The sequence below is a fragment of the Fistularia commersonii genome, chromosome 22 (assembly GCF_037954325.1).
Source record: "Fistularia commersonii isolate RoL2024-O1a breed Wild chromosome 22, RoL_Fcom_v1.0, whole genome shotgun sequence".
NCBI classification, from domain to species: Eukaryota; Metazoa; Chordata; class Actinopteri; order Syngnathiformes; family Fistulariidae; genus Fistularia; species Fistularia commersonii.
The window spans coordinates 8807502-8832057 of NC_141305.1; the positions used below are offsets into that span (position 1 = coordinate 8807502).

At 39.0% G+C, this 24556-nt stretch overlaps 3 protein-coding genes across 5 annotated transcripts; all 3 read right to left on the bottom strand.

Moving 5' to 3' along the window:
• Nucleotides 1–2319: 2319 nt before the first annotated feature.
• On the bottom strand, nucleotides 2320–5878 carry sub1b (SUB1 regulator of transcription b). Its single transcript, XM_086169766.1, has 5 exons — nucleotides 5801–5878; nucleotides 4565–4634; nucleotides 4324–4443; nucleotides 3427–3535; nucleotides 2320–2812 (listed from the first exon to the last, which is right to left on the bottom strand). The coding sequence occupies exons 2-5, from the start codon at nucleotides 4631–4633 to the stop codon at nucleotides 2733–2735; spliced, it is 378 nt and encodes a 125-aa protein (XP_086025892.1). The 5' UTR covers nucleotide 4634; nucleotides 5801–5878; the 3' UTR covers nucleotides 2320–2732.
• A 1600-nt stretch (nucleotides 5879–7478) lies between these two features.
• uqcc3 (ubiquinol-cytochrome c reductase complex assembly factor 3) lies at nucleotides 7479–12289 on the bottom strand. The gene is made up of 2 exons (XM_086169767.1): nucleotides 12020–12289; nucleotides 7479–10210 (listed from the first exon to the last, which is right to left on the bottom strand). Exons 1-2 carry the CDS (start codon nucleotides 12134–12136, stop codon nucleotides 10079–10081), a joined length of 249 nt encoding a protein of 82 aa, XP_086025893.1. The 5' UTR covers nucleotides 12137–12289; the 3' UTR covers nucleotides 7479–10078.
• A 2338-nt stretch (nucleotides 12290–14627) lies between these two features.
• Nucleotides 14628–23199, bottom strand: ydjc (YdjC chitooligosaccharide deacetylase homolog). 3 transcript variants are annotated; one of them, XM_086169860.1, is made up of 7 exons: nucleotides 21713–21963; nucleotides 21321–21494; nucleotides 19191–19369; nucleotides 17783–17942; nucleotides 17516–17615; nucleotides 15848–16025; nucleotides 14628–15453 (listed from the first exon to the last, which is right to left on the bottom strand). In XM_086169860.1, the coding sequence occupies exons 3-7, from the start codon at nucleotides 19352–19354 to the stop codon at nucleotides 15117–15119; spliced, it is 939 nt and encodes a 312-aa protein (XP_086025986.1). In that variant the 5' UTR covers nucleotides 19355–19369; nucleotides 21321–21494; nucleotides 21713–21963; the 3' UTR covers nucleotides 14628–15116. The 3 variants fall into 3 exon arrangements, with proteins under 3 accessions (XP_086025986.1, XP_086025987.1, XP_086025985.1); XM_086169861.1 differs by lacking the exons at nucleotides 21321–21494; nucleotides 21713–21963 and adding an exon at nucleotides 22899–23199; XM_086169859.1 differs by lacking the exon at nucleotides 21321–21494 and having other exon boundaries at nucleotides 21713–21969.
• Nucleotides 23200–24556: the final 1357 nt, after the last annotated feature.

Consider the following 24556-nt stretch of genomic DNA (forward strand, 5'->3'; position numbering starts at 1 on the left):
GGGGGGTAAAGCAATCATCCTTGGGACCGAAACAGTTCCCGCACTCCTCCGAGCCCGTCGAAGTGTTGTTGAGCAAGACATTGAACCGCTAACTGCTCTGCTGGCACTATTAAGAGGCTGCCCTCTGCTCATGGTCCATCAATGATGGGTTAAATTCAGTGGTCAAATTTCACTGATGTTGTCCTGAATGAATAAGTGAATGTGACAAATAAAGCGAATTTCATTCCCCAAATATCACATCACTTCATTGGATAAGTGGATATTCCAGGGGCATTAAACTGACCTTTTTTTTCTCTAATTATTAGAAAAATGTATAACATTTGAAAAAAAAAGATTTGCTCTTTTCAAGCATTTTTTAGCATGCAACGTGACATCTTTGAAATGTGGTCTTTTATTTTCAACAATTATATTTACTTAAAGGTGGTTTAATCTTAGGCTCCACTATCCCCACAATCCTGAGTGCAGGATAAGGGGTGTAGATAATGAATGCATCTGCATTTAGAGGCATTTAAACAAAGGAAATCAGCAAATCTGATTCTTTGACTACATGAAATTATAATCAAAAATGTTGTTTTTTTTTCATGAAAGTAGCATCACTTTTGGTGATTCTGATTTGATCTTCTTTTCTTTTTTTATCTTAGGATCTTGGACATTTTTGTGAATTTTTTCAGGATTGTCACTGTCGACAGTCCACCAAGGTGGCAGTGCAGCCACAGCTCTATCTAGTGGAGACCCAAAGTGGAACGGGGCGTTATTTTCTTTTTCCTATCCGTGATTTAAAGGTCTGATCGAAGGCACTCTTCCAAGTTTTCTGATAATTAAATTGTTATGAAAGGTCTCTGAATGCGGCTTTTAATTAAAAATGAATTATAATGCATCTCACACAAGGCTCATGAACTGGTGTTGTGTGTCTGACGTTAGGCTTTTAAGCAGATAACGTGACACATCAATACCAAAAAGAGCTTCTAAATTTTCTCCTTTTGGCCAACCTTTTCTCTTCCTTTCACTTGCAGTTATAAAGGTTTCTGGGAAGATTTTTGACTGATTAAGTTTTAAAACAACTTGATTTTCCGGGCAAATCAGTTGTGAGTTTGAGTGAATGCAGCCATTTGCTGATGTTCTGTCTTTATTTTGTTTATGTGAAATACCCTTTCAGCTTGTTTAGCTTTTATTCATGAATTGAACAACTTCATTGGCCCAAGAAATAAAAGTGGCCCTTCTCCCATGGTTGGACCCCTTATTATTCTGAGAGATGAGAGGACAACAAAACTTGCATTATGACATATCATGAAACAATGAATTTGAAATTCAGCTGATGCTCAACCGAGGATGATTCACAATTACAGTCTAAACTGCTTGAATTAAAGTGTGCTGTTTCAAAAATAGTTATTAACATATTTTGAAATCATTTTCAGTTTTCAGAAAGACTGACTTGAAATTAGTGTTTGCGGTCAAAACCTCAGGGGGAAAGTGTTTGTGAGGGTCAGACATCTGGTTAGAGGTTAATTCTTTCTCTCCTCAGTACAATCAGTCAAATGGAGGCGCCATCTGCTGTCCATCAGAAGGAAGGTTATTTTTCATTGCTTTTCAGATCTAGATGGTCCGCTCACTTTATTTACACAGCAAAATGAGAATAATAAGGTGAAGCACATGTTTTCATTTTTTGTGATTTATGAGTTTGTATCCTAAGTTTGATGTTGTTTCATAAATTTTAAGGTTTTGGTGGAACAAGATGCTTCTGCTTGTAATAAAGACATAAGATTACTTTTATAGTTCTGTGACATGAGTAAGCCAGACATCATAATACTGCCGTCTGAATCGGCCAAAGTTTTTCCTCTGCGCCTTTAAGCCAGTTGGCATTGACGTATATGTTTATTTCATTGAATTCCTGAGTTGTGCTTCCATGGAAGCAGGTGTTCCTCTCAACTACCAGACTCAATACAGCTGTAATGGTGAGAATAACATACTACTAATGTCACTTCCAGCTATATTCTAGTAAACGCATGGCGAATTTATGAAGAGCCCTAAAAACTCACCAGCTAATTAAACTAAAATGGTTAATATACAGAGGTGAAATGCTGAGGTGATTTAGCTGATAACATTTTCAATATTTCTCAGCAAGATTTTATGAGCCCATATTGGCAGTAACAGCTCATTACCCAATTCTGATTGACTACAACATGCTTTCTTGTATTACTTGAAAATGAGGTTTGACTAAGATCTACTGCTGAGTATCAGTAAATCATATAGTGACCAATATACACATTACATTAAAACTTGGTCAGTTTTCACAGACATTGCAAAAAAAGAGGAATCTGGTTTAGTTTCATGATGTTTATTGTCAAAACCTTTTGACCCTGTAGGTGCAGAACTGACTTGTCTCTGCTTCACAAATAAAAGAGGACCGGTAACATGTATCACATCTTTCATTGGATGAAACAAATCTTATATCTACAGAAAGACAAACAGTGAACATTATCATTTACTAAATGACATAAAGCTAGTGCTTTAAACCCCCCTCCCCACACACGACACACACGCACACACCCACTACCACAGCTCAAAAACAAGTTCCACATAGAAAGCTACAATCCACAAACCAGCTCAACAACTAAAAAAAGAAAAAAAAAGAAAAAAAAAAAATCAAAAGTCTCTCAGGAAAAAATACTGAGGGTTATACAAAACTCATCAACCCACATTGTGAAATTTCAAAAGAAGGTAGAAAGGAATGCTTATAGTCTCTTGATGGCGTCATCGATTTCTGAGATCTGGTCTTTCAGCTGACTCCATTGTTCTGGATTCAGAGAGATGCCTAAGTGATTTAAAAAATGCAAGGTCATATATTGTGGTCTACAATACTACTGGTATATAACACGATATCAATGTCTTATTTCTTATTTTACGGATGGTCAATATTCAAGTGAATCTCTGGAAGATTTGATTTGCATCTTAAGATACTGCAACAACAGCAAAAGGCTCTTAACTGTTACACCAGCAGAGTGAGGACTGAGGTGGGACTATCAAAACAAGTTTGACAAACACTATCTTCTATTTTAACATTATAGCTGATCAACATTACATAAAGCAAATTAAATAGTCTTGAGGGGTGTGGTAAGATGATGCGACACTTCATCTTCAGGAGAGATGAAGTTCATTTTAAAGCTATTACTTCAATCAATTTCAGATAATTTTTGTTGACTTGCAAAGTAATTTCTTATTTCCTTCCAGGTATGTGTAGGTAGTTTTGGGGGGATCTTTAGTCAGGAAGGGTATGTCCAGATAAATTTAATAAAAAAGGGAAATTACCAATTTTCACTCCTTATCAATAGGCTTTTCACTTGTGTTAGAAGTCTTGCCTATTAGGCTGGTCATTAAAATGAGAAAAATGCATGAAAAGAGGCCAAGGATAAAGTTGTATGCAATTACCTTTCTTCCCAGGCTTCATCTCACCATCCTGGTTCATCCAATACTCTCTGATGTCGATGAGTACTTTACCCTTAAAGTCACGCACACTCACATACCTCATCTTGCCGATCTGTGGAAGGGAGATGGACCCATATCTAGTTATCAACAATTGAGAATGACAAACTAATTCCTTTTTTTTTTTTCTTTTACATAAAATTAGTTGAGTTTTTAAGGTTTGGAACATTTGGGCAAAACTTATGTAGATCTCATGGGGACAAAAAACAGTATTTAGCATTCTGAGTTTCTGGGTTTTTAATAAGTAAACTAGTAACATGTAAAACTACATATTTGATTTTCAAGTTATTTTGAGTCAATAGTTCACAAACTACTTTGCGTTTCTAAAGATAGAGTCAATTTCTCAACATATGGGGTTTACTTGCTCACTTTACTCTGTTGTGTAATTATAATGAGTGTTCATCAACAGCATACCGATGACATTTCGGTTACCCCTTTTCAATGCATCTTAGGCCTATGAGCCTGCTCTCATTATTTTCAATAATGCTAAAACTTGGTGGACACCTAATAACCGGGCTATTTATCTTAGATGAATTACATTCAAGTTGGTTTCCAATAAAACTGCTCCTGATGCCCTTTAGATGTTACTATTCTAATGCTTATAAGTGCTGAGGCAGCCTTACAACACATTATGCGTTGCTGGAGTTGGTTGGCTGTTTTTACAGTATTCGAAAGCTATCGACCACACATTTGGACAATCAGATGTTCATTCACTTGACACTTTGAAGCCCTTTTGGTCTCTGATTGATCAGAGAGGACCTTTGCACTAACAGTCTTTGAGTCAATCATTGGTAGAGCTGAGTTTTTCTAAATTGTAACAAGGAGCTTAATGACAGAGGGCACCTGAAACATGTTGTCACCATTGTTGCCACTGCCTTTGGAGGAGCTGCCAGGCTTGGAGCTCTCACCGCCCTTTGCTTTCTTTGCTGGTTTCTCTGGGGCACTGGGCTTCTTTCTCTTTGCCTAAAGAAAGTAAACACACATTTTCAAATTCTGACAGAAACATCTGCCAAGTGTCAGATTTTGATTGGTTAGCTGCTGTTTACTGAGCGGTCAAAAATACTGGGGGATTTACAGCACGAACCTTCGTCTCCACTTCACTGTCAGAATCGCTTCCAGACGTGGAAGACAGTACCTCCTTGGATTTTGGCATTCTGATAAGACAAAATCAGCATCACCACAAAACCAGCATGATCTTTGGGGAGGGAGAAGAGCTTTGTTCCAGTTAGAAAAATGATTAATGTTATGCTGACACATGACAAACTAGTGATGTAACTGTCCCCTTTGGACACAGCTGTTTGTCCTAGCTCTGTCTGTGAAGTAGCTGTTGAGTCATAGCATGTAATCCGCCACTACGTTACATTCTTCTCTTATTAGTCTGATTTTGTCTAAGAGCTGCCTATCTCAGCCTGACTGAAATTGACAGAAATATTAATAACTCAGATATAAAATACTGAAATTGTATTCAGAGAACGAGACCTGATAATATGAGAATATCCAACGATGATTATGGTTATGACGATGGTAATATTACAGGCATCACAGGTCATCCACTGAATGAAATAATGCAGTGACATAGCTATAGCTGATATTTAACTTTTATGCAACAAGGAAAAGTAGGTTTAGCTTAAGGATCAGTCAGACTTTGGTCTGCAATCATCCTTGTTTTTCCTCAGTAAGTTTAAACTGGCAAATAGTCCAATGTGTGACAATATGAATGATTCTGATACTGCAAACAAGAATGCGCACATTTTCAAATAAATCCAAGTGTTTGTTGTTTTTTTCTATGCTGGCATTTAACTATAATCTAGCAGTGTCTATACTGTCCTCCCTTCAAGCAATGATGGTGCTGTTTCTATATAGTGAAGGCCTTAGCGGATTTGTCCACTTAACCCAGAAACTGTTCACATCCATACTAAGAACCTGCTGTAGCGGTTAGATCTCAAAATAGCATTTCGGATATTTACTACGTCACAGGGAAGCCGATTTAAACGCGAATTTATCGAAGTAATAACACAGTCGTACGCGCTAATGTATCACGGTGAAACACGAGGACAATATTCATAATCGGCATCCCATCTGCGATCTTCCACTCGTGAATCACGCATGGACGTTAGCAAGCTCTATGCAAACGGGCTAGCTTAGCACAGGTAGACCTAGCCAAGCTAATGCTCCGGTTAATGAATCACCCAGACACTTTTAGCCAGTCGTGATACGATATAATATCACAACAGTTAAAACGGCTCCCTCCTCAAATATTAAGACAAACATGCTCGTAAAGAAACGTGTTCTCTTGTGTTTTCAAACTCTTCATGCTTACATGATTGAAGCGGTTGAGCGGTTCTCTCGACAGGAAACGGAAAGCTTTTCAACTTCCGGTCGATGAAGTACCTTTTCTATAAACTTTCATTGTTGTATACTTAACGATTTCACTCCCTATATAGAAATGAATAAGACTGCTTATAGTTTCTAAAAGGGTCGCGCAGTTTTATATGCAGGTGCCGATATATTCTGATGGAATTATACTAAATAAGAAACTGAAAATGTAATCAGGTGACGTATTATTTGCCAAATTGAACCGCATATAATCAAGAGGAGTAAATATGGATATCACGGCGGGATGCTTTGCAAATATAAACCTCCAACAGTTTATATGAATACTGACATTTTTTTACACTCTTTCCCTTTTCTGCCACCAACATATTGTTATTTGTATGTATGTATTATTGTCTTGTATTTGCAAGTGTTGTTTGCAGTCCCTATGTCCTCTATTGTAAGTCGCTTTGGATAAAAGCGTCTGCCAAATGTAATGTAATGTAATGTCTTATATTAATAGGTTATTTAAGGAGAAAATGACAAATAATTTAAATGTCTTGAAGTTAATTCCCTTAGTGATATAAAATGCATTTTCCCCCGACTCTTTAGAGAAACCTTCTATATGATAACCCAAAGCTGCCTGTTTTTTTTTACATATTTTAGATGAAAAAAAAAAACAGTGTTTAATGATTTAATATGAAACACAATATCTAATATTAAATCATGCAATATTAACTTCAGTATTATATCTGACTGTAGAATGTAGCCTCGGGGTGGCACAGGCCACTGTCTCCCTGAGCCGGTTCCAAACCCAAATAGATGTAGACGCTTGCATCAGGGAGTGCATCTGGTGTAAAACTTGTGCCAAAACCAAATATGCAAATCAAACCTAAGAATCTCATACCGCATCGGTCGAGGCCTGGGTTAACAGCGACCGCCATTGGTGCCGATAACCTACAGGGCACCAGTGGAAATTTGGCTACTGTCAGTCGAAGGAGAGGAGGAAAGCGTGTGCGGAAGAAGAGTGAGAAGAGAGGAAAGGCAAGAATCTGGGACTGAGAATAGGGACTTTGGATATTGGGACGATAACAGGAAAAGGTTGACATGATGCACAGGAGGAAGGTGAACATGCTGTGTGTTCAGGACACCAGGTAGAAAGGTAGTAAGGCTAGAAGCTTCAGAGCAGGTTTTAAGTTGTACTATCATGGTACTGACAGGAAGAGAAATGGAGTAGGAGCTATCCTGAAGGAGGAGTTTGTTAGGAATGTTCTGGAGGTGAAAAGAATGTCAGATACATTTATGAGTTTGAAAAAGGAAATTGAAGGTGTGATGCTCAACATTGTTAGTGGCTATGTCCCGCAGGTGGGATGTGAGTTAGAGGAGAAGGAGAATTTCTGGAATAAGTTAGATGAAGTGGTGGAGAATATCCCCATACAGTAAGAAGTGATGGGCCAATTTGGTATCCAGGATAGGAATGCGGAGGGACAGATGGTGGTAGACAAAAAAATGTAAGGAGTTTGTGATGAGATTATTGATATCATACCTTTTTAAGGTAAAAATGCCCCCCATACCTTCCTAGATACCGAAAATGATCCAACCATGACATATAAAGCAGAGCTTTAACCTCTGAACCCCTACATTGTGCAAAGCTTGCAAATACTGACTGAACATACTGACATAGCTGACTGAATAAACAGCATTATTTATTTAAATTGAAGATAAATTGTAGATAAATGTCAATTTGACTCTTCTTGTTTTATACAACATTTTTTTCAGCCATGTTCTTCATTGTTGCATGTTGTTATGAAACATATTTTGTGCATTTGGGTTTCAAAAAGCAGGTGTTAAGTAAAGATTCACATTCTCACCTGCATTGGTAAGTATTTGTCACTAACAAGGACGATACAGCCAGTCAAAAAGTCAAAACATATTTAAATGTATTGCGAATATTGCTATAAAAGGGTAACTGGTTTATCTTTTGCTGTGCATATGGCAAGCTGATTTTAGATGGATGAAAAATATTCCATTGTGGGGTTTTAGTCTCCTCTTAAATCTATTTTGAATTAATTTTACATTCTTGGAGGTGCATGATGCATTTCTTTCCCGTTAGAAAGACTGAAAATGTGTCTGTACAATCAATCCTTTTCAAATGAAATGAAATGATGCAGATTATTTTCTACCGTGGTATTTTGAGTCCCAGGACCTCCGAAATTGACTGCAGGAGGGAAGTGAACATGAAGCTGCAGGTGCAGTTTACTTTCTGACAGAACCAAACTTTAAACTCACAAGTCACATTGTAAGGTCATCAGATGAGAGAGCAGCCTGTCACAACAAATCTCTGTTTTAAAAACTTTGAGAAACCTAAGTTGTAGTCCAGACAGAAGCTGAAAAGATAAAGATTAGCAGCACGAGCAAATCCAGCGCACAGAAAGTTTCCACCTTCAGCAGGAATGTTAACGCAAACGTTTTACATGCGTCATGAATAGGGAAGCTTAAACATCCAAGTTTTCCAAATGTTTGGAGCATTCAATAAATACATTGAAGCATCAGACTGTGGCTCACAGTGTCAGAGCTCATAGCTCTCATTCCTCTCACACATTACATTCATTGCATCTACAGCTAAAATTCTCTTGAGTGTGGAAACATGCTTATGATGCTCACATACAAGGCGCTTTACAATTTGCCTCTTATTCATCCACTGCAACAGACATTCCCAATGTGGAGGTCACTTTTGCAATAATAAAAACATAAAATAGCTTATTTATTCATTTATGATTTCAAAAAATATGTTACCTGATGTGGCAACATTATTGGCAGGAAGTCATTATTTTAGCAAAATATTTTTTTTAATGGGACTTCTTTCACAGATTTTACATGATGGTTTTCAAAATCTTGAGAAATTACATAAATGGAAATAAATGGATTAGAAATCAACTGGATCCAAATGGTTGTTTTTTGTAGAAGGCTGGAAATGAGACTTTCATGCAAGCTCATGCAGGTCACTATTCACTTTCATGCAAAAACTATTTATTTGTTTGTTCATTGATTTATCAATTTATTAATAGCCACACAAATTCAAATGAATATTATTTTAATCTTTCTGTCTATAACATACTAAGTAATATTTTATTATTAATACATTCCTGGTATTTTTTTTCTATTTCAAATTTCAGAGAATCTTCTAATTTTCTAACAATTTATTTTATTTTCATAAGATTATCAACACGTTTATCATCATTTTATTTATTTTTTATTTTTCAAGTGTTTTCTTTTTACTCCTTTCTTTGCAAATTTGGGTAGACTCAGAAGTTTTATCAATTTGAAGCAGACCTGCAGGTCAATCTATTGTCACTTAAGCAAAACAAAGAAACATAAACTACTCTTTTGTATACAAGAGGTCATAGTTTCAAGGATTTGCTTTTGTGACCCATTTCTTGGCTTTGAATAACAACACAGGAAATACAAAGTTTGTTTTTCATCTGTTTGAGACAACTCATTAATTTTGAAAGCCATTCATGGGTGCTGCTGCACAATCATATTTATGACTATCTTCTTTGTAAGGAGGAACTGATTTTGTGTAACAATATCAGAAACATCACTCAATTTCCTCTCATAAAACTTGAAAAAGGGACTTTTTAAGCCTGCTGAAAAACAGGCTTGAGCAATGAAATCATTTAACTGTGATTAATGACTAACACATAGATAACACTTGAGTGACTATCGTAAATTCATGATAGCATGACCGTCTTGTCAAGTAGCTTAATTCAACAAAAAAGCAAATCAGTCTAATATGCAGTTGCTTACATTCAGAGCAATATGTTGTGCTATTTGTGTTGCAAATGTTCAAGTTAGCCTTGAGACACTGTCTGCTTTATTGAAGTTGTGTAAGTAGACTGACATTATTCTGGAATTATTGTGCCAAGGTTGTCAAAATTACACTCTAAGTGTTTTGTTGTCATACAGCAGATGTGCACTATCTTTGCATCACACTGGTGCGAAATGGCTAACACAACCGAGCTTGTGGCAGATATTCATAAACACGTTTTTTTTTATTGTTTGTTTTTTTACACAGCTGCATAACATGTTGCGGTGACTCCAGCAAACACTAAGAATAAGACTGAACGATCAGCTCCCGTTGTGTTTGGGTATGTTTAATCCAGCAGGACATTGTTTTCAGATGCAAAGTCATAAGACCTGCATGTCAGACGATGTCATGCCTGTGACAATAAATAAAGTCCCTGTGGGTTTAAAGGTGGAAAAGTCATTGAAGCTTTAGCTCAGCCTATCTCCCAGGCCCCCCCAGGCCTCTCGCTAAGTTATCGTTGGTCTCTGCAGCCTCTTTGAGCGCCTGCATCACAAGGGCATTCCTCTTCCTCGTCTCATCCATTCTCATCGGGTTGTTTTCAGGAAGGTTCTGGCGATGCAGAGACAAAATAAAAATCAACACATGAAGGAAGATCATGAAACTACAGCTGTCGTAAAATATAAAATCTATCTACCATATGTTAACAATGACTTCAGACTTGTGCCTCTGACTTCCCTCGTGATGAAGGCTATAGAGAGATAGTTAAACAACATAATATCAAAGTAACCAGCTCACTGATGGACCCTCTTCACTTTGCTTACTGGACAAGCAGAGGTGTGGATGACATGGAAATATTCATCTTAAGACATCTGGACCCCCCCGACACCTCAGTCAGACTCCGGTATGCTATTTTCCTCTGCATTCAACACACCACAGCCCCACATCCAGCCTAGCAAACTCTCTTCCTGCTTCCACCTGGACAACCAGCTCATGTTGTGGTTATTGGACTTGTTAACCAGCAGATCACGGGAGTATTGGCCACTAACATCTTCTCTGACCTCTGTCACACCTCCATTGTTGCTCTTCAGCGCTGTGACCACTCACCGCTGTTCTTAATCCTCTACACCATCGACAGACTCAAACTTGTTGAGGAGTACAAGTCGCTGGGCACCACATTTGACAACCAGATAAAATTTTCCACAAACACTGAGGGAATCCTGAGAAAATGTCAGCAGAGGAAGTACCTCCTAAGGGAGCTCAATTCCTTTGGAGTAAGGAAGATCATCCTCCGGACCTTACACTCCTCCCTTATCAAGAACATCATCACCTTCTCCATAATCTTCTGGTTTCACTCTACCAGCCTCCAGAACGGAAACTATCTGCAGAGCGCTGTCACTGCATGCTCAAAAAACCTTAGTCACTCCCCTCAGGACTTTGTCAGCAGTAGACCACGATATGACAATTAGGTTAGGAAACTGGGTCCTCCAAGACATTTCATACGCTGTTTTTAGTGTTTGAGTGGCTGCCGTGCTTGCAGGAATCAGAGGAGAAGGGCTACCTTTGTACTAAAATGATGCCGTCAAGCTCCTCGACTCCATTCATAAATTCTGACATGCCCCACACAGTCACACTCATAATACTCAAGCTTCCCTTATCCCCTCTGCTCAAATTACAACTTGTAAATTGATTTACATCATTTTAGTTGCACAACACTTTGAACTTAATTACTGCAATTACTTGTTAGCATATCAAATTGCACTACTTCTTTGTTTTGCCCCTTCTGTTAGAGTTGCAATGTTACTTGAATTTGAATCATTTGTAATCGGGAAGTTGTAAAGAAATAAATATTTAAGATTATATTATTAAAAGTGCTTGATCTTTGTTAGAAAATCTACAATAATGTAAAGGTTCACATACTAAAATTAATGGGGATAGTTGCAATGGCTGAAAAGAAAACCAGTCAAAATAAAGTAAAAATATGAAAATTTTAGCTGCCAAGGCTTGTGTTAAGGATTTGTGCATTTGAACCAATTCAAGGGGGAACCTGACACCTGAATATTTGGCTAGACCCGAATGACTTGGTCCCATGAGCAAGTCATTTCTCAATCTCCTCATATCGGGTCCTTCGATCTTCTTGACCAAAAGACGTGGAAAAGTGATACCATGTGTGGGTCCAAGACACTTTCTGCTGATTAAATAATCCCTGGCTATTCTGAGACAGATTATTTTGCTATGGCATTTTTGCTCAACGATACGATAGATTACATTTTCTTCCAGCCGTGCTGTGAGGGCCGATGCATATTTTTTTTGGAGGGGTACAGAAAAACACATTGCAATTGAATGCAGATTCTTAGCGGAGGTTGAAATAAAAAATAAATTAAAAAAAAAAACCCTGAGAAGGGGGCTTCCTTCAGTCACCTTGACGATCTCCCTCCGTCTGTCCTCCCCGGGAGCGATCACGGAGTACATTCCGTATCCGAGCCCCAGTACGCCCACCAGAGCCGTGGAGCCCACGATGGTCCGCAGGCCGCTCATGGAGACCGGAGGTCACGGACACCGTCCTGAGGATACAGATAAAGCTACAACAACCGGACGCCGACGCTCCCAAAAACCATGTGTGTTATTAAAAGTCAACCGGTAACTGTTTGGTAACGATGTTGACAAGCGCAAAGCACGGCGGGACACCCGGTTCTTCTTCTACTTCCGCGTCCTCTTCGTTTGCGAAACCAGCGCGCTCTCTACTGCCACCTAGCGGCGATCAGATGCAACTGCAGTTTGATACTCAACTGAAAGGGGAGAAGCAAATAAATCAAAATTAAAAATCACAGCTGTGGTGCATTGGTTTCACAGAAAGATGGGCCCGGTGTTCAAGCCAGATTGGAAAATGCTTGTTATTACAGCTTTATGGATTTTTCTGTCGGTAAGGTTCAGAGTCCCAGGTGACCCTCTCTCCCAATGTCACCTGGGAGCAGCTGACATTATCAAACAGCCCCTGATATAATTTTAATGTTTAAAAAAATCCTGAGTGACAAAACCAGATTTTTCAGGAGGTCTTGGAGCTCACATTGTGATAAATTGGTACGAAAATAAACTCATTCTATGTGGTGTAAGAAAAGGGATTCCCCCCTTAGGAATATTGTCCATCGATTGGGGGACTATCTTTTGATAGTTGCATCAGTGTTGTGTCCACAACCACCTCCTTGGTCTTGGAGATGTTGAGTAGGAGGTGGTTCTGGTTGCTCCACTTGACAAAACAATGACCGAGTCTTTCAATAATAATTTTGTTGTCTATCACTAATGTACCACTTTACTTGTAGAATGTTGAGCAATCCACGGGTGTCCCTCCAGGATGTTTAACCTGTCAACTGCTTTTTACATTCAATCCTGATGTAACATATAAAATAGAATTAAACTGCTCATAATAAGGATTTTGAATAGGTGATGTAAAACGATCATGTTGGGTTGAAACAGTGTTGTCAAATCACAATTGAATATTTGAAGAGGTTATTTGTGCACAGATGCATATGTAGACAAGTGAATCCTATAGTATATTAAAAAATTATATCAATTAATCTTCGACCATTCAGATACTCATTGCCTTCACCACCTCTCTTGTTCTTAGGGTCACACCGAGTGAGTTGGGGTACACCTTGGTTCTATCACCAGTCAATTACAGGGCCTAATATAACCACTCTCTCTCATTAGACATTTCTTACATTTCTCAAATGTTTTATTTTAGACCAATTCTACTAAGAACATATGCACTAAAATTTCCTTATTATTCCTGGCTAATGGTATAAACCCAGGAAATATAGGTTTACCTCCTTATTGTGTTATTAAATTTGAATGAATCCACAGCTGAGTTGTAGATGTCAGTGGACAAGCAATAACAATGGGTAGGACACAATTTATTATTACCAGTTATGATTCTTGTTTTGATTCGAATATTGCAATGCAAGGAAATATGCACCTTTATGAAGGACCTCCACACTTGCTATTTGCAAATCAGACCCACATTCAGCAGCATGTGATCAATGGCATTAAACATTGTAAAGTAGCACATACAACAGCACCGTGCTGACAAGTATCATGTATCCAACACTTTTTATATCTCAGAGCAATTAGTAGGTGACAGTATCAATGCATGCCCTCTTATTAATGTTTTGTATCATCGGCTTCCTGCTTAATTTTTAGGTTCAGACATATTTTCATTAAAATGTTTCTACTTCTTAGTCACATTTTCATTAGTTCACTCTGCAAAATCCCTACCACTGCATGTATAATATGAGAAATGTAAATCCAAAGTGTACCACACAACCACACAAGACTCTGTGAACAAACTACAATTTAACGTGTGGACAATATAGACTGACTGTTGAAAAAGAATAAAAACATCTTGGAAAATGGCTTGTAACTTACGTTCTACCGCAACAGTTTGTCCAGTTGATTGTTGGTTTATTTCTTTATTCTATTGTCTATTGTTCAGTACTATTTGTATGTTTCATACTTGTATTTCTTGAAGTATAAAACAAATTAAGTTTACTATCATTATCATTACTACCTCTTATACTCCATGAGGGACATTTTGATGCAAATATATCCAATTTTTTTTTTTTTTTCAAAGATAGTATTTAATTTCAGCTTATCAAATCATCCTAAAGCTATAGAAATCGATTTCTGGAATTTCATGACCGGTCATCCACATAAAAGCCCTACAATCAAAGAGCACTTGGTAAATTCGTAGTATAATTAATCTCTCACACATTGAATGCTGATGTTACCTTTACTTACCTTTAAATCAAACTGGGGGAATGTTTGATACTGTGCAAATGATGGAGCCCCAAAATATAAGCAAAAACAAATTACTTTGTCCGTGAATGGAAAAGCTCTACAACTTTGAATGCGACACCACACGTGGAGTCTAAATCACAATGGAGGACAGTCCAGGGTGAGGCTGCGTACAAGCGCCACCAGTTCATTCTCGCATCAAGCTGCATCCATTAGTGACAACCGTACTCTACCATACTTTACAGTCATAGGCAAACACAGGCCATTGATTTTATTTAATGTTCACAAAATGTTTTAGCTGTATGTATGATTTCAACTCATAGGGTAGGGGGATTTATTACAATTTTTTTATAAAATCATTTATGCATATTTTAAATTACTAAATATCTTCTCCTGACATAAATAATACATTTGATCACATTAAACCATTATATATCCTTTCTATTGTTCTGTGTTAATATAAAATACAGAGCTGATTAGACTCACATCCATTCATTTAATTCTGATGGCCAGTAAAACTTCAGTGAGGCACCCGAATAAATGCGGAATGTGACTTTGAAAAAAATATTGCTCATGTTTTTTGAAAAATGGCGATTAATTCAAATGAAGTGTACTAAATGTGTTTGTGAGGTTGTGCTGGAGGCAGACATTTAATGTGTGCTGGTTGTGATTTCAACATGTAGCTTCTGAGACAATACAGTACAGGTTAGAGGTTGAGAGCCAGCAGTCAGAGGTCTTTGAAGGCACAAAACTGCACCCGCTCCTGGCTGTAGAGAGCCAGCAGAGACGGATCTATCAACACATTCAGTTCATGCTGCCTGTCAGGAGACTGAGAGAAGTCGTCAGGTCCTTCTCCACAGCCACCCTGCTGTGGGTGACTGGGGTAACCAGGATGCACCATCAGCTCAGCCGTGACTACAGGTGGGTCAGCTGCAGGTGTGTTGTAGCCCCTGGAGGTTGTGCCTGAGGGCCCTGCAGCCATGGCGAGACTGAGTGCCCTTTGCAGATTTGAGACTGACATGTTTTGACCCATAGTGCTCAGTCCAAGGTACACATCAGGCCACCTGAGGACATAAAAAGGGGTTCATGCCTTAGGTGTTGGGGTTTAGTAAGAAATTAAAGAATGGGCTCTCCTTTGTTCATTTAACACAACATCAACAAATAACTAAGCAAAACCTCTTAAATACATGACATAACTCAAATTTGATGGGGTGGTAATTCCAACTAAACTATATGAGTAGGAACTGGTACTTATTAGTTTGAAGGTATTCATCTGTTTTGAGTCTTTCACACAGACGGTCGTGTAAAAATACCCTTTAAAAAACTTTCAACCCCCTCCCCTTCATCATACTGTAATTTTGGACCCTATGAAAAATCTGTTACACAAAAAATGCAATACTTTCCCTTTGATGTCAGTGTACCCTCACAGAAAGATGTAGAGAACTATAGGGCTCAGACCTGATTCCGTAGCGCAGGAAGACAGGGATTGAGTCCCGGGCGTCTTTTTCCACCTGAGAGTAGAACCTGAGGAGAGGTGCCGGCAGCCAGGGGCACTTGTGAAGGCCCTGCTCAACTGGAACACGGGTGTAGGGGATCCTGAGGTCTGACAGGACCTGAGCAAACACCTCACGCACTTCTGCAACACAGCAATAACAATTTAAACTCTCGTATATGTATCGCGACAGCGATAGCGGTCATCCCCGAGCGCTTTAGGACAGCTGGTGAGAATGTGTTCCAGTATTCCTCTTCCTTGGCACAAGGGACATGCTGTGGTTTTGATCTTGCCCAAAAGGAAGAGGTTTGATGGGCTGGGCAGGACATTGTAAACGGAATGGATGAGAAATCTGATGTGCAGGGGTTCAGCCCTACACAGCTCAGGCCATGAGATCTTCCTGTCCATGGCTTCTTCCCATCTGGGCAAAGTGCCTCGTTGCCTCAACCGCACCCACTGGGTTGCACGCTGCTCTTCGACTCCAGCCCTCACTTCGAGCTGGACTCGGTTCCGCCTCTCATTGCCCTTGAGCCTGCTAAGGTGGATTGTTGGTATGCTTCCCAGTCCTGCCTGACCGTTCGCCACAGATCCCACAAGGCTTGGCAGACTTGACCAGCATGTTCAAGCCCAGGGCAAAGAGTATCAGTGAAATGGTACATCCAGTGATGATCTCTTTCTCTAGTTGGTGCCGCTCAGATGTAACTGTGCCAGAGGCGAATTTCAGGTAAAAGCTGTTAAAGTTGAATCACTTAATCATTGTATGTCTGCGAATTTGAATACCTACCTTGCTTACTAGCACTCCAGCTCGGTTACAAGGACCCAGAATAGTTATCTAACAAAGTTTAGTGTCAGTACATAACTAAGGACTCGAACAACAAAACTGTACTCCTGTATTAGAATAAAAATCGGAAATGTTTGTTTTCCTAATCAGAGTTTTGGGCTCGTTTGTATTGTTTCGTAAGTTTGAGCTACACTTTTGGGCTGAGGTCCAAACAAAGTCACAAAAGTTATTGGAGAGTCGTTGGTATTGCGGCCATGACAACAACAGAACACTGTGCAAGACCTGCAGCTGAGGCTAGCTTATGGTTTGTTACACAGGCCACCAATATATTTTTACACCTGTTTAATGTAAAAATTGGGTTGGAATTAAAATATGAATGCAACTGCGAGTGACATCAGCACACAAAGTAAATCAGTGTCAGTCATCAGAGCAGTTGTTCTGTAATTTCGTTGCTCTTCATGAAGTTCCCAAAATAGTCTTAACAGAAAAGAAGGACAAAAATGTCTATAAGGCTAAGTCAAATTGTAGACTACGAAAAGAACCACAAATTTGATGTTTACTCCAGTAGCTATCCTCTCTCTCTGGAAGATGCTAAAGTAACATCTTTATGGCACCCAGGCAGGTTAGATTTCAACGTTTAACCTAAAGTCCTGCAATGCTGTGGAAGCATTAAAAACACAAAGGCAAAAAATGGTTAAGCCTATTGGTTGAGTCCCTCATATTGTGTGCCAATACTTAAACGCACTGAAATAGAAATTGTAAACCATACTTTTGTGAAATGTAATGATGTTGCTCTTAGTTGGGGTTGTTTTCCAAATCAGAACAAAGGGATACAATGAGACTATGAGATTACCTGGGAGAACATGGACATGCTGGTGTCCATCCATGTGGAGGGGCAAATGACCTGTCAGTTCCCTAAACAGCCTGACTTGGGCTCTCAACTCTAACTCCACCTGCCAAAATAAAAATGCACACACATTCACAGCAGATGTCAGGCCACAGGAATCCCTCTGGCACACAGTCAGTCAGCAACTATATACTGCAATTACATTCTTAGGTGTGAACTTCAAAAAAGTGGGACAGATGACAATGAGTAATGTATTGGCGCTGATTTCCTTACCTGCTCCATGCTGAGCTGATGTCTTTCCAAAGCCTGACGAAAGCCCATCTTCCCATGAAAGAAACCGTCATTATTGACAAGGGTGGAGGCCTGTCTGAGGCTAGGACATACTGGAATACCCTCTGACAGGTTGGCATGGAGCCCAATAGGGATGCTGTGTCTGTAAGAAAAAAAAGGCACAATCACAGCTCATTTCTTTAACATCAAGTGAGAAACGTTCATATCACATTTGTTTAGATAGACAATTTAAGCACCAGAAATCAGTCAATCATTCGTCCTCACTTCAGCTTATGGCATATACTGAATTGCAGGGGTGCTCAAACCAATCCCACCTCACACTGGTTGAAAGGCAGCGTTTAACTTGGTCACCAGATGATGACATGGCCACATAAAAAGACATCCAGCCATTCTCTTTCACTCCTACCAATGGGCAATTTTGAGTACCTTTTGACTGTTTTTGTGCTAACGGAAGAAACTGAAGAAGTCAGAGAAAACCCAGAATCATGGGGAGAACATGCAGACGCCACACAGAGAGGCCCCCGGTGGAGCTAAACCTTCTTGCAATGAAGTGAGAGCACTATCCATTATTCCTGCTTCAAATACAATGGACAGCCACAGGATGATAATGGACAGGATGATAATTATGGATGAGCAAACCATAGGTTTGTAAGAATGCGCAAACATTTTTGGTTATAAATCACACATGGACCCATAATGTCGAATATTGAACACAGATGTCCAACAACTTTTGGCATAATGTGAACTAATTTCGGTAAAAAGCTGCTTTTTAACATATACTGGCAACAGATAATATCAAAACATTACTGTTACTGTAGTCCAAGAAAATGATGTGCTCTGACTTCTGGTTGAAATCCTCTTGTCTTGGAAACCGGACTTGAATTTCTTCACTTGAAGACGTTCCACCCCTCATCCGAGAGGCTTCTGCAGTTCTAATGGCCAATGGGGACTGACTTACTGACTTTCGAGGTTCTTCAGTTGATAACATTAAGCTCAAATGAGGGGAGACGCACAGGCCAAGGAAGAACTCACATCTTTTTTGGTCATTTCCAAATATTTTCATTATTTTTCAGTAAATCGAGTGCAGATCTGCACATGTAGTCCCCCACTAGTCTTCCACAAAGAAATGAATCAATTATTGAGAAGCTACTGGCAGCGACTAATCAAAACCACTTGAATAGCCTGTGCATAAAAAATTAATTATGATGCAAAGTAACAGTCACTTTACACAGATGATAAACAATTGACTGCTTCATAGGGGAGAAAGAAAACAAGCCCCTATCAATCAAAGAATAATCTGTCAGACTAGCACTAATTAACTTGTGTTAGCAGATCTGGAATATTTGACAAGGACATGGGACTCAACAAGAGTGTTTTTAGATTTTCTTACCTTTTAGCCAGATCTGCCGCATCTTTAGCAGCAGACGCATTAACAAGCAAGGACACATTGGAAATGCCTCCAGCCTGGAAGCAGTCCACAATCCCCTGATTCCTCTGGGGGCAATAGCCAAAATCATCTCCAGTCACAACAAGCAACATCCTGGGTTGTGGCATTGCTGCAATTGATAGCTATAGACGACACATACATCAAAAAATGAGTAACAATCACAAAATATTTTGTTGACTCCTTATTTAATGTCTGCAATTTAAATGAATTATATAATCCTATTACAATATAAGATAGTCCTTTACTGCCACCATGACAAGAACATCCCACCATGCTAAATTTTGCCAGTGCCAATGATGAAAGGCTAAGGTTGAATTTGAAATAGAAAAGCATTTTCCCCCCAAAACAATTATGTTTTACATGACAGTAATGCATTTTTAATGCCGCTGTCTTTCATCATGTGTCAAAATTTTGAAAACGTCAAAAACAGTTGTGAAAAAAATAGACATTATATACCTATTGATATATACAGATATATAATCCAAGAGGCTTCTTCATTTCTACCAGGCCCAGGTAGTTCTAGTACAACTGAGGAAGCTTCTCTGATGAGGGGGGAAATAAATATTTCAAGGCAAGAAAAGATCAAGTCAAGTTGCCAACTATAAAGCAGGATCTGGATGACTGAGAGCCTTTTGACTTTAGACTGACTTTATCGTCATTCTGTACACAGCAGGTGTGTACAGAGAAACATTCAGTTTGCATAGGCATTAGCTTACAGTGTCCAGATATATATTACAGTAGAGTGCAGGTAGGTAAGGTGCAAGTGATAGCTACCGTAATTTCCAGACTATAAGCAGCTACTTTTAACATGCTTTGAACACTGGGGCTTAAACAATGATGCTGCTAAAATTATGGATTTTTTGGGGTAACGAGTTTTAGCCTTGTCACATTAGACCAATGAAATTTCAGTGAAATTCTGAGAATGTATGAATATTCCGATACTGAAAAAGACAACTTTAATGGTTTTAGTGCAGAGGAGGAAGATGGAGATAGCGATCAGCTGGAGTAGGACAAAGTGGGGATAGAAAATGGATAGATGGATGGATGGATGAATGGACTTTTACTTGTGTTATTTATTATTAATTTTTGTCATCAGCCGTGTTACAGGCACTGTTTGGGAAAAAGCATTTCCGGTACATATTTGTGGATGTAACCGGTATGTATTTAATTAAAAGTTAAAAAATATGTTTCTGTGTAACATCTTTCTATGTAAATATTGCAAGTTTCAACATGGACACCTGCGGCTTATAGACAAGTGCAGCCCATATATGTACACATATATTTATTTATTCATATTAAACGGGTGCGGCTTATATTCAGGTGGGCTAAATCATCTAGAAATTACGGTCTATAGTATGTCGGCTATGTAAAGCAGTGAACAGCTGCAGTAAGTGGCAGTGCAGTTATACAGCCGTGCAAGGAAAACAGCAGCAGTAGGTCGTATGTATAAAGAGAAAAAAGAACCTTCACATAGTTTAGATTTTTGCCAAGCTTTTATGCTTTGTATTCAAGATGATTTAAACCACATCAAGAGTCAAGTTGTACAGCCAGCATGCAACACTGCAGTGGTCATTTTCCAATGAGTTGGATAAGGTGTTAGTGGACCAACCCTTATTCCCATTTACAGTGTATTAGATTATTTTTGAGCTATAAATAATGAACTTCACTGTATGCTATTTGTCATTTAAGAAGAAGGAATACATAATTCCTCTAATGTACAGTATTAATTAAACCTGCATCAAGAGCACCAAAAATGACGAAGCACAATGAAACTTAAAAATACAGTGTCAAAATAAAATTTAGAATTACTCTTGTGCTACAGCAAAAAAGAACATTGTGCTACTTAAATCATGTATGATTGTTAAAGGTCTTCACACAAGTCTCATCATCATCTTGATACATATACATATACATATGAAGACCATAATACACACACCCATACAAACACATACGCGCGCGTCCTATCTTCCTGGTTTCCAAATGTAATTTTGCCAATCAGATCTGGATGTTTACGAAACAAGGTAAACAACATGGGAAAACATGAGTGTAACTTCTTGTGTTGGTGATGGTCACCTTGTGATGTGATGACACAGAGACAGCTGTTTGCAAATGACTAATCCTGTTCAGTGGTCCGCCTGAGCAGGATGTTTGCTTTCCAGAGAAACTTCCTACATGCCTTGCGCGAAAGGTGTTTCTTACTTCTTCATTAAATGTCAGCAGTTTTCCCCAGTGAATGAATAAGGCAAACTGATCAGCAAAGGAGTTGAAAATAAATTTGATTACAAAAGAGGGACTCCATTATATATTAACTGCCTTTAGTACAGGTAATCGGCTCAAGCCACGAGTGTAACAATACATGAGGTAATATGGTTTGAAAAATAAACTACATGTCAAACCGTTAAAGTAATGACACCCGCCACGAACCAAGTTAATATGAACAAAAACATGAAGCTGCCTCAACCTACCAGATCCTGCAGACGGATCTTTAACCGCCGGCTAAGTTTCCTCTTCGCTTTGCTAACAATCGGTCCTCACGACGGCTCACACGGAGAGACCTTGTTTTGACTGACGAATTGCTGTGAATCCCCAATTTCCCCATTTTAATATACCCGCCTGTCCATGTGAAGTCACCCGCGGACGCTGTAAATATCAGTTCCGTTACTTCTTGCAACTAGCACCCGGGATAAGACGAGTGGTCGTGTTTCCAGCGATCGGACGCCCTCTCCTGGAATCCGGTGGGGTCTGTAACGACTCGTACTGCGCATGTGCGTCTTTCGTCAGAGATGAAAAAGTGGTGTGACGATTCACCGTCCTCTCGCTGACCCCGTTATAGTCTTGGGTAAACAGTCGACGGTAAATTTCCATTATCTGAGGTCGATATTTGAAGATTTGGTTTTATTTGAAACCTTCAGTAATGTGTTATATACTATCATTAATATATCGCATCCTCAAAGGCAAAAGCCGGCGCTACACATCACTAGTAAACCATCTTTTGACTCCGGTAATTGAGTGTACATTCAATTATAGCCGGTAATAATATATTTCTAGACAAATAAAGACTCACCCCGTCGCTATGTATCTACGTTTGAATTTCCCGTTCAGTTACTGTGCGTTTTATTTGTTTATTTATCTACGCTCGCTTTCAGTCGACGTTGATAAACTATGAAGTGAAGACGATTAAGACACATCGTCAGAATGAAGACAGTGTAGCCTCCCGCTTTCCCATTAATTTTGTCGAGATTCGCACATGCGCAGTAGAGGGCAGTTGTTCGGGACAGGATTCAGACTTCTCTGCTGTTTGAAGTCGACCGCATGGGTTTTCAAGTTCTACCGTCACTCTGACGGAAAATGCGGAAATTACTCAGATTACTGCGAACGATTCAAAAAGCAAGTTTTTATAATGGTGTCTATACAATTTCGGCCTCGAATGATAACGTAAGCGCCTGCCGCAGCGTTAAAAGTTGGCCAAACAACAATGTTTTCAAGGATCACCGCTTGTTCCGCCAAAGGGAGCAACAGTTCCGATGCGGGGTATCAAAAAAGAGACTTCTGTAAAATACAATCAAACTTAAGGTTTGTGTTGCACATAATCGAGCTCGATTAGCTTCTTTACCGCCTCGCCCTGTCGCTATGAAGCAGCATGTTACATACCTGAACGGCCTTGATAAAACACACCTGTTTCAGGTGTTGTTTACGCGGGTGGACCTTCCACGTCGGTTTGCGTTCAGCCACACAAGCCTTGCTCTCAATGGTGATCAAACCTTTTTTTCCGTTTTCATCTCATCTTTCATTTCCCTCTCACACGTAACGTGTAACACGGTAGTGAGTGTGACGCTCATACACTTGGACAGGAGGGAGATCATACCCCTGCTAATCTCTTGTCACAACAATATTACATGGGAAATTGTGTTTACTATCATGCTGTTAATCATTGTCACAATGTTGTTATTCTAATAGTGTCATTATATGTCATTTTACCAGGCACTCATTGCCTGGAAAAGTAGCAAAGTAAGAATGTCATTGTACCGGGTAACAAGCTTCCTTTCTATGTACATGACAATAAACACTTTGAATACTTGAATGTAGTGTGTGTAGTAAATACTATGGGGTAATTATATGGGAAATATTACGTAATAGTACAGGTTTCCTTTTTTTTCCAGCAAGAGAAACAGATTAATGATATAACTAACTTGCTCAAAAACATGAGAAATATTTAAAGAATGATGTGTTGCATCATTGAAACTGGCTTTGTTGAAAGAAATATCCAGTTATTGTCAACAGTTTAGTCTGCACTCAGTGGGATCCGATTTCAGCTGCCATTCGGGGGAAACCCTCATACAGATACGTACAAACAGAAAATTTTGATTTTCAAGTAATTTATATCTGGGGGGAAAAAATACAAATTCAGCCACTAACCCAGCGGTGGGCAATTTTTTTGGCTCAGGGACCGCATTGACTTTTGAAATTTGACAGATGGTCCAGGTCACCACAAGATAAGATACATATAAAAAAAAAAAACAACGTATTTGTTATTAGTACATATCAGACTTGTCTGATATTTGCTTTGAAAATAAAACCAGCATGGTTTTGAAGGCTCTGACGTTTGCTTGCATTTCATGCACAAACCGGTTTTTCCCTTGTAGTTTCACAAACAGCTCATTTATGTGTGTCAATATGTCCACAATAAAGGCTAAATCACAAAGCCAATCTGTGTCATTCAGCTCAGGAACATTCTCAAGTGTTCTCAACTCGCTCCAAAAATGAAATAATCTCCTGTTTGAGATTCCACATTCATTGATCCAATTATTCACATCAAGTATGAATTCTTAGCCAATCTTTTCCGGGTTAAAAAGACCAACGGGCTGTAGTTTGCCTACCCCTGCACCAACCTCACCTTATGGAGAAAGGACTGGGCTCAAAATAGGACCTTTTCTCACTGTGAGGCAATCGTGTTATCCTCAGCTGTCTTAAAGAAAGCTGATCATTGAACTACATATGCGTGAGTGTGTTTGTTTAACTGTTACATAAAATCTGCGAATGTTTTCTGTTCTCACAAGTTGCAACAGCTGGCCTATGGGTAAAACCTGAGCCTGGGAAAAGCTGGATTTGTTCAGGCCGAAACTAACTTCCCTCTAATCTTCCCAAAGACACTCGACTGCATTGCAGTTTAACTTCAGCACAAAAAATGAAACATTAGCAATTTGCCATGTGGCTCATTTATAGTCAGTGTTTTCTGTATCAGCTGTGATCAAAGTTAACTTCTAATTAAATGGTTGTGAGAGTGCTTTATAAGTACTTTAAAAGTAAGT

Bases quoted from the DNA above. Each gene is read 5' to 3' on its own strand.
- ydjc (XM_086169861.1), bottom strand. From the start codon at position 19,354: ATGCCACAACCCAGGATGTTGCTTGTTGTGACTGGAGATGATTTTGGC. The intron at 17,943-19,190 runs GTAAGAAAATCT...TTTTTCTTACAG, and splicing joins GCGGCAGATCTGGCTAAAAG to ACACAGCATCCCTATTGGGC. The intron at 15,454-15,847 runs GTCTGAGCCCTA...TTATGTCCTCAG, and splicing joins TTCCTGCGCTACGGAATCAG to GTGGCCTGATGTGTACCTTG.
- sub1b (XM_086169766.1), bottom strand. From the start codon at position 4,633: ATGCCAAAATCCAAGGAGGTACTGTCTTCCACGTCTGGAAGCGATTCT. The intron at 3,536-4,323 runs GTGCCCTCTGTC...TCCCTTCCACAG, and splicing joins ATGGTGACAACATGTTTCAG to ATCGGCAAGATGAGGTATGT. The intron at 2,813-3,426 runs GTAATTGCATAC...TAAATCACTTAG, and splicing joins GATGAAGCCTGGGAAGAAAG to GCATCTCTCTGAATCCAGAA.
- uqcc3 (XM_086169767.1), bottom strand. From the start codon at position 12,136: ATGAGCGGCCTGCGGACCATCGTGGGCTCCACGGCTCTGGTGGGCGTA. The intron at 10,211-12,019 runs GTGACTGAAGGA...CTGCATCGCCAG, and splicing joins GACGGAGGGAGATCGTCAAG to AACCTTCCTGAAAACAACCC.